The sequence below is a fragment of the Suillus paluster genome, assembly GCF_016628075.1.
Source record: "Suillus paluster strain FC165 chromosome Unknown EDB91scaffold_29, whole genome shotgun sequence".
In the NCBI taxonomy this organism is placed as follows: domain Eukaryota; kingdom Fungi; phylum Basidiomycota; class Agaricomycetes; order Boletales; family Suillaceae; genus Suillus; species Suillus paluster.
In genome coordinates this window covers 173,171-181,991 of record NW_024537589.1, presented here as the reverse complement: position 1 = coordinate 181,991, position 8,821 = coordinate 173,171, and the positions used below count along the sequence as shown (strand labels likewise).

The 8,821-nt window shown below is 49.2% G+C and overlaps 2 protein-coding genes across 2 annotated transcripts; one reads left to right on the top strand and one right to left on the bottom strand.

Annotated features, from left to right (window-relative positions):
- The first annotated feature begins 1,873 nt into the window (after positions 1-1,873).
- On the top strand, positions 1,874-4,311 carry EDB91DRAFT_1136176 (FAD dependent oxidoreductase). The gene is made up of 7 exons (XM_041318828.1): positions 1,874-2,067; positions 2,124-2,220; positions 2,281-2,721; positions 2,837-2,936; positions 3,377-3,591; positions 3,864-3,960; positions 4,103-4,311. Exons 1-7 carry the CDS (start codon positions 1,896-1,898, stop codon positions 4,286-4,288), a joined length of 1,308 nt encoding a protein of 435 aa, XP_041176707.1. The 5' UTR covers positions 1,874-1,895; the 3' UTR covers positions 4,289-4,311.
- EDB91DRAFT_1202959 (uncharacterized protein) lies at positions 4,312-8,537 on the bottom strand. The gene is made up of 9 exons (XM_041320679.1): positions 8,458-8,537; positions 7,674-8,397; positions 7,360-7,619; positions 7,075-7,301; positions 6,568-7,024; positions 5,965-6,514; positions 5,713-5,908; positions 5,036-5,658; positions 4,312-4,976 (listed from the first exon to the last, which is right to left on the bottom strand). Exons 2-9 carry the CDS (start codon positions 8,308-8,310, stop codon positions 4,429-4,431), a joined length of 3,498 nt encoding a protein of 1,165 aa, XP_041176706.1. The 5' UTR covers positions 8,311-8,397; positions 8,458-8,537; the 3' UTR covers positions 4,312-4,428.
- Positions 8,538-8,821: the final 284 nt, after the last annotated feature.

Sequence of the window (8,821 nt, the reverse complement as noted above, 5' to 3'; positions counted from 1 at the left end):
CATGATCACGGTGCACACGCGCCGGTCGGTTAGTCTGTCGGTCGGATCTCTGCCTCCTGTTGTCAACACCTGCACATTAATTTGGTTACCAATGTTCGGAGGTTCTGCGTATACGGCAACATCATTTCATTTGATACAGGCGTGCGTTTTTGGATGTTGTGTTGTCGAGGTCTCGAATAAAGGGTCGAATTTCCTCAAGTAGACAAGGGCGCTTATGGCACATATATCCTACATCCATACCAGAAAGTTATCGGACACCATGATAATATGCAGACTGCGGCGCACCCTAATCCACAAGGTTAGCTTGCCGGACGGATCTCCTCCCTCACATTCCGTTTAACGCTTCGGGACGCCCTGTCGTTATCGTATTTATGTTGTTGCTCCATATATGTGAGTGCATTCTACGTTCTGTTCTGATTCATGTAGCATCTGACATCGCGTGTCATCGTCATATCAGCGTGGCGTGCCTTTCGACCTGACATCGATGTTCCGTCAAGGTTCCGTTACCGCACTCCATTCTCGCGATCGATTCTCAGGTCTGTCTTTGGTAGATGAAGAGAACGCCCTCCGGATCCCAGAGGATACTTGGCATGATTACATTTGGTCTTCAAATCGTACCTTCTTAACTTTCTTTTCTTCTCCCAATCAAAATGAATGACACTGCGGGGTCAATCGACTGGCGGCGCTTGGAAAAGATCATTTTCGGGCGGAACTATCAAGCCAAGAGTGTATGTAGGCGTATCTTGTCAGCTACAGGATGGTACAAGACTTGAACTCACTGTTACTGACGTTGGTCGTAGTCATCATGTGCATCATGTTAACCATGGTTGTGATTGGGTTGACAACACTCCAGAGCGTGTCCTGCATCCACTTTCAACGATCTTTCCTTGAGAAATTCACGTCACCAAAAGCCATGGAGATCCGAGGTTAGTATGTGTGAGGAATCGGTATTAGGAACAAAAGGCCCTGTCAGTGTTACAGACATTTGAAAGCGGGTATACCAAAGTATGTAATCGACTGAAACAGTTCATCGATTTTAAGTTGCATGATCCGACAATGCGGCCGCATAGTCTCTTAAGTGCGAGTTGACGTGAACGAGGAGCACTAGTACACAAGGGTACAGAGATCCAGGGAATCGCATCACATGAACGTTCCTTGTTCGTGAGTATCAAGAAGCTCTAGGACGCGTGCCAGTGAGAAATCCGTCCAGGGGAAGTTCGTCGGGAGAGCTGCTGCATGGACTGCTCAGACACTGCTACTTCAGGCTGTGGCCAATGGCAATATCCATCGCACTGTGGGATGTATGTTTTCTTGGTGTCCAAGTAATGATGATCGTGATCGACTATCATATCATACTCACAGCAAGCGAGCAAACTGTCAGCCCCAGTGTCTTATCCACCATTCGGTGCCATTCGAAACTCATCTTTTTCAGAATTTTTTAGATTTGTTGATGTCACACGAAGTGCCGCAATCAGCTGAAGAAGTCGTCGAATCAGTGCATGAACGTTTCTCAACTAACATCAAGAACCCACGACTGCGGGCGGCTGAAATTCATGCCAAAGATATTTTCCTTTCAACTGAACTAGAGCGCAATCGTAAAGCCCGCTGTGGGAGGTTGGCTTGTCCGCGTCAAGTGAGATCAAGAATGTAATGTGGAGATGTGCGATCGCTATTTTGAAGTAAGTCTCCGTGGCTCGGGATTATACCACAAGCAACAGTTTTTCAAGTTGGCCATCGCGGTGCGTTAATGGCATGATGGCTAAAGCTATAGCATGAGTTTGAACTGAAATTCTTGTTGTCGAGACTCGAGATCATAGTAACAACCGAATGTAGAAGCGCTGTCAAGTACTGTTGTTACTAGTTTGTTGTCGCCATCGCGGTCACGGCGCAGGCTAATGTCAAGCTTCACTTCCCTTCCGAAGCCCGCAGTGGTCATCATTGGCGCCGGTACATTTGGCCTGTCCACTGCTTATCACCTGCTCGAACGTGGCTACACCCAGGTGACAGTACTCGATCGTGCTGAACATCTACCCGCGGTCGATGCGGCGAGCACTGACATGAATAAAGGTGTTGTGTTGTTTCCGGTGCCCCTCTACGACATCAAATAGCTTACCTTCCGTTAGTGGTCCGTTCTTGTTACGGCGATCCGGAATACACGCGACTTGCGCGCCAGGCGATCGAAGAATGGCGCAAGGATATGTGGCAAAACTGTTATCATGAGTCTGTCTCATTTTGCGCTGAGAGTGACTGATGACCATAGTATCATACTAAATCATACAGGTGCGGTGTTCTCAACTTGGGCGATGCATATACTGAGCAGTCCATCAACAACGATCTCAAGCACGGTGCCAACGTCGAGCGCCTAAGTAATACTGCATCCATCAGAGCCCAGTTTCCCTTGGATCTTCATGATTCTGGTAAACTAGGGACATTCGCGTCGTTGGATATCGCTTCTACGGGTTATATCAACCATGATGGCGGATGGGCAGAAGCTGAACGTGCAGTCAGCCTCCTCATGGAGCATGTGAAGAAACGTGGTGTCAAAGTCTTGCCTGGGAAGCCAGTTCAAGAATTGGTCAAAGACGAACACGGACAAACGAAAGGCGTGCGCTGTGCCGATGGCTCTGAGTACGAGGCCGATGTAGTAGTACTCGCTCTCGGTTCGTGGACTGCGAGTGCATTTCCATCGTTAAAGCTGACGGGAAAGTGTCTTGCTACGGGGTAAGCAAGCAAAAATTCTGGTGCTAGGCTCAATCTGATGTGACACTGCCTTTTTTATGATATCCACTGATGCTACCACCCGGCATATTTTTTTGCATTTCAACTATTTCAAAAGACAGAGCATAGCAACGATTCAACTGACCCCGGAGGAGGCAGAGGAATATCGCAAGTCACCTGTCGTAATCGATTTCAGGACCGGTTTCTATGTGTTCCCAGTGAGTTATCGTCCATATTTTTATTTTCCTTCAAGGGAATAAACTTCATTATATTTGTTACACACATGGGATTTTCCTCATGTCTTTGACACATTTTCTCTGTTGCGTTGAAGTTCGGGAACAGGCGTGACTGTGTTGGACGAACGGAACGCCTTACTTACCACCTAGCTCCATGTGTTCTCAATGGTATGGCCGGACCGATCGTGTTCTGCACACCCAACGATGATTCTCAATCAGGCCCAGTGATCATCATACCACTGACATCTCGTGAACATTTTGAATAATATTTTGCTCTCTCTGACGTCGCCGTGTACCTATAACGCATACCAATTTTATAATTCATTCATCCTCGTTTGGTATTTTCTCATTTGTTCATCACGCTGCTCTTCCTTCGACTTGTCAATTTTATATCTGACGTCGATTGAACTTTTTTTATCCAGCCGACACATCGTAATGTTGTCAAACTTGCGATCCATGCTGCAGGATACACCTACACAATTCCTGGATCCACCATATCAACCCCGCGCACTATCGTCTCTCACCCAGACAACGGCCTGTGGATACCGCGGTCGGTTTTGAGGGAGCTGAAGGTCCAGCTGCGAAATGTGTACCCTGCGCTTGCTGAGAAGCCCTTTAGTGGGACAAGGATGTGTTGGTGAGCTTGTGTTCTCCTTCTGTTTGTGAGAGTTTCATATTTTCGTGGCATCCTCGGCTTTCTCGTGTGATTGGGTTCATGGTGCGATGGTGTGTGAACGTCTGTCACATCAGAGAGTTAGAAGACGAGGATAGACGAGGACTTGATTTCTCTTAACTGTTTGCCTTGTGTGTGTGGCAAGTTGAAGGCACAGATGCTTCTCTTCGATTCCGTTGCCATGCCTCAACTGACATCATTTGTCTCAAACCATGGTGTGCTGATCATCCGAGCAGGTACACCGACTCGCCAGATGGCGATTGGGTCATTGGACGTTACCCCGGCGATCCAGGACTGGTCCTCGCAACGAGCGGAAGTGGGCATGCGTTCAAGGTGCATTTTTTGACTATTCACCTCTATTTCTCCTCAACTCTTGCACTACACGGTAATGACTGGATGTGTCAGCAAATTTCGTTTTGTGGAACAGTGTCCTGAACATACATCCAAGAACGAGAACTGATGTCATTCTCGACAGTTCCTCCCTACCATAGGGAGCCTTGTGGCCGACGTTATAGAAGATAAGCTAGACCCGAAACTTGCGGCACGATTTGCTGTCGATCGACAGGTGAAGCCTCCCAACGGCGAGCGAGTGTCAGTTGTTTCTCAGGAGCTCAACATTGACGAACTGTGTGGACCCGAGGATCTGATACCAACGTTTTGACTTTCGTGTTGCGCTATCTGGAAAGTAGTATGCATGTCCAATATATTCAAGAAAGCAATGGAGAACGCGGATAACATGATGCAAATATATACGTTTACACGTTGCTAAATTACAAGAGATCCATCTTTTATTCCATATGTTCATGCCCGCCAACCCACGAACTCCCGCCATGACCGCACCTCCGGGGGGATTTTACCCTCTGTATACTTCGCCAGTCCACCCTGGGCTATCTTTTTTTCAAGTGCTTCCACCCACAGCTGCGCACAACGGGCATTGTTGAGCAACGGGAGTCCGAAGTCTACAGCATTCCTCCGTGCAACATAATCCTCGTCAGTGAAGCCGGTGCCGCGTGCCTTTGCGAGGTTTACAACACACTGGATCTCATACTCGTCGAACACCTCCCGCAGCTTACGTTTGTCAGTCTTGGGGAAGAAGATGCGCTTCGCGGTCACGTAGGGGAGGTTGTTGAGATATGCTTCGACCTCGGATGAGGAGCAGTAGAGCTTAAAGCCGAGATCGAGAAGCTTTTTGGCAACAGTGGCCATCTCAGGCTTGGTGACATCTCCACCAATAAGGACGCCGGAGTTGAGGCGGGGGACTTTGAAACCTGTCGTGCTGAGTAGCGATGCCCAATATGCCTCATGGATATCTGACCCGAAACTGGCGACTTCACCCGTGCTAGCCATTTCTAAAGTGATAATCAACAAAGTGAACCCCGAAAAGCAACCGGACGCGACCAATACTCACCCACACCAAGGAATGGATCTGCACCTCCCAATCGAGTCCAGGAGAACTGAGCGACCTTGATCGAAGTATAGTCACGTTTTTGCATCATGAGATCAACAGGCTCTGGGACGTCGTGGTCCATAATTGCTGCTGCAGCGGTCTCGATGAAATTATGGCCAAGGACCTTCGACACGAAGGGGAATGATCGCGATGCCCGCAGGTTGCACTCAATGACTTTGAGCTGAGGCTCGTCGTTCGGTCCGTCGGCAGGCTTCTTGATGATCTGCATGTTGTAGGGACCAGAAATCTCGAATGCAGCAGCAACCTTCTCCGCGATGGTCTTCAAGCGTGCCATGTCCGTCTCTGTGAGCGAGAAGGGCGGGAGGACAAGGGTAGCATCGCCCGAGTGTACACCGGCGTTTTCGACGTGCTCGGAGACAGCATGAACGAGGAGCTTGCCTTTGTGCGCAACGGCGTCGACATCGATCTCTTGAGCATTATCGATGAACTTCGTGATGACAACAGGGTGTAGGGGGGAAACGGAAGCGGCGGCAGAGAGGTTATACTCCAGGGTAGATTCTTCATAGACAACGTTCATGGCAGCACCAGACAGGACGTACGATGGGCGGATAAGAACCGGGTAGCTAGGCAGAGTGATCAGACATGTTTGTTCAGTTCATAACCTAAACAGTGCCTACCCAACTTCGTTTGCAAAGGCTTTCGCGGCATCCAGGCTCGTGACCTCACACCACTCGGGTTGATCAACGCCAATGCTGTCCAAGACAGAGGAGAACTTGTGGCGGTCTTCGGCGGTGTCAATCTTCTCTGGGTCTGTACCAAGCACCTTGACACCATTCTGTTTGAGACGAAGTGCGATGTTCTGGGGAAGTTGACCTGGCTCATAACGTAAGTCTCCTCGTTGGAACGGTCGTCAGTGATGCTAAACTCACCACCAACACTAACGACAACACCCTGAGATTGCTCAAGCTCGTAAATGTCCATGACACGCTCATAGCCAAGCTCTTCGAAATAAAGCCTATCGGCCTCATCGAAGTCTGTCGATACCGTTTCGGGGTTGTAGTTGATCATGATCGTGCGCTTGCCCATACCCCTCAGTTTCCGTGCGCACGTCACTGCACACCAGTCGAATTCAACAGAGCTGCCAATGCGATATACGCCACTTCCGAGAACCATGGTACCATGCTCATTGAATTCAACGTCGTGCTCAGAGGCATTGTACGTCGTGTAGAGGTAGTTCGTATGCGCAGGGTATTCAGCAGCTAGCGTATCGATACGTTTGACGAAGGGGGTGATGCCAAGGGACTTGCGGTAAGCACGGACGGTGTCTTCAGTCGAGGCAATGAGGTCAGCAATCTGCCCATCGGAGAAGCCCATGCATTTGGCTTGCTTCATGAGTTCGCGGTCAATTTGTTCGACGGAACTAACTGTCTTGATAGCTCTGCTCGTTTGAACGATGTTGTCTATTTTGTAGAGGTACCACTGGGGACGGGTGTGAATACAACGACAAGCTCGTTTGTGAGCGAGTTCCTCACCTTGTCAATCTTGGTCAGGTCATGCAGCTGGCCAACAGTGTAGTTCTTGTTGTACATCGCGTAAGCAATGGCAAAGAGTCGCATATCTGTGGGTTTCGACAGGGCACCATCAAGGTCCTCAGGCTGGACGTACGCCTCGAAGCCTTTCCACCGCGGGTCGACCTGGCGGATAGCCTTTTGGAGACTCTCCTCGAAAGTGCGACCAATAGCCATGACCTCCCCAACGCTCTTCATCGAGGATCCAACTTCGCGGTTGACCTGTGATGAAAACTTCGCGAGGTCCCATTTGGGTATCTTAGTGACGATGTAATCCAGAGAAGGTTCGAAGCAAGCCGTAGTTGTCTTAGTCACCGCATTGGGTAGTTCTGGGAGGGTATGTCCGAGAGCGATTTTGGCAGCAGTGTAGGCAAGCGGATAACCAGTGGCTTTAGACGCCAGGGCACTGGAGCGGCTCAGGCTGAGAGTCGAGTCAGATATATAAACGTATGAAAAGAACCATAAACATACCGTGCATTAACTTCAATGACACAATATTCCTTGGACATCGGGTTAAGTGCATACTGAATGTTACACTCGCCGACAACACCGAGATGCCTGATGACCTTAAGAGCAGCGCTGCGAAGCATGTGGTACTCGTCGTCCGGGAGAGTCTGAGATGGAGCAACAACAATCGAATCGCCAGTGTGTGTACCGAGAGGATCGAAATTCTCCATATTGCAACAGATGATCGTGTTCTAATGGGAGTATGAGCACTCAACTTCCGCACGCACAATCAAGCGGAAAAAAACCTACATCAGCGCCATCACGAACAACCTCGTATTCGAGTTCCTTCCAGCCCTTCATACTTCGCTCGATCAGAACCTGAGGTGACAGACTCAGACTCTTTGCAGAAAGATCACGAAGTTCGTCGGGGTTGTTGGCAAAACCAGAACCGAGACCACCAAGAGTGAATGCAGACCGAAGGATGACCGGGTAACCAATTTCCTCCGCTGCGTCCAAGGCCGCATTGACAGTAGATACAGCTGTGGATTGTGCCACTGGAATATCGATCTCTGGAGGGGAAAAAAATTACATGCTGAACCAAATATGATTTTCTCGATAGGTACCTTTGAGAGCTTGTACGAAGAGTTCGCGGTCCTCGGAAACTTCAAGGGTGCGAATCGGAGTTCCAAGGACTTTAATGCCAAGGCGCTCGAGGACGCCCATTTTGTCCAACTCAATACCAACGTTGAGGGCACTTTGACCTCCGAAGGTCAGAAGGATCCCGTCTGGACGCTCCTTCTCTAACACGTATGCCACGTAGTCCGCAGTGATAGGGAGGAAATAGACCTCGGATGCCAATTCATGAGACGTCTGCCAGGTTGCGATGTTAGGGTTGATGAGAACGGCGTCGACACCTTCTTCGCGCAAAGCCTTCAGTGCCTGCGAGCCTGAATAGTCAAACTCGCCGGCTTGGCCAATGCTGAGGCCACCGCTGCCGACGATGACCACCTTTTTGACGTCTGGACGAGGAAGCTTGGGAAGAACCTTTGCAGAAATTCTGCGAGCGAGCTCTGATGGCGAGTTAAGTACGTGCTCGCCATCTTTGGGTATGTACGAGCCGACTGCTGGTGCAGCTACAGCTCGGAGTGTTTTTGTTGGGGAAATAAGCGCGCGCTGTGGAGTGGAATGAAAAGCGCGAGCTCCAATGTATTTACATCGAGCAAATTGACGAAGAATAGATGGCCTTATTTGAAGGGCCATCCTTTTCTATACAGCCTTGAGAAGGTCTCCAAGGTTTCAAGGTTTCAAGCTTCTTGAAGGAGGGAAAAGACGAGGTCACTGAGGTAGCTAATGGAAGACAAATATCAAGATCATTTCAACTTCAGGAATCAAAAACGAGAAACATACTCGTCGCGTGTGTTCTGAGTGAAAATCATTCACTGACTCGCTCAAATCTTGGTCCAATTGCGATGATGACAACTGGAGACGTTATTTTTTCGTTTTTTTCGCAACTTTTGACCAAGCCACCAATTGCGTGAGAAGCTTCCAAAAGGGGAAAGTATACTCATCAGTAAGCACTACTAAGTGCCGTTGAACTCCAAGACCACTAGTGAATCACGATAGAGTTCACCCTATAATTCGACGTGGCAGGACTTTCACGTGGTGAATCCTGCGGGAAAACTTCAATGGAATTGATGTGGCAGACTACAGAACTGCCGCAGTGTTCCGGTATGAAAAACTAACCAGCTAGCCAGGGAGACGCTGAGAACGT

Excerpts from the sequence above, each read along its gene's own strand:
- EDB91DRAFT_1136176 (XM_041318828.1), top strand. The coding sequence starts at position 1,896 with ATGTCAAGCTTCACTTCCCTTCCGAAGCCCGCAGTGGTCATCATTGGC. Across the intron at positions 2,068-2,123 it reads GAGCACTGACATGAATAAAG|TGGTCCGTTCTTGTTACGGC; the intron begins GTGTTGTGTTGT and ends ACCTTCCGTTAG. Across the intron at positions 3,592-3,863 it reads AGTGGGACAAGGATGTGTTG|GTACACCGACTCGCCAGATG; the intron begins GTGAGCTTGTGT and ends TCATCCGAGCAG.
- EDB91DRAFT_1202959 (XM_041320679.1), bottom strand. The coding sequence starts at position 8,310 with ATGGCCCTTCAAATAAGGCCATCTATTCTTCGTCAATTTGCTCGATGT. Across the intron at positions 5,909-5,964 it reads TGTTGTCGTTAGTGTTGGTG|GTCAACTTCCCCAGAACATC; the intron begins GTGAGTTTAGCA and ends GTTATGAGCCAG. Across the intron at positions 5,659-5,712 it reads GCCTTTGCAAACGAAGTTGG|CTACCCGGTTCTTATCCGCC; the intron begins GTAGGCACTGTT and ends CACTCTGCCTAG.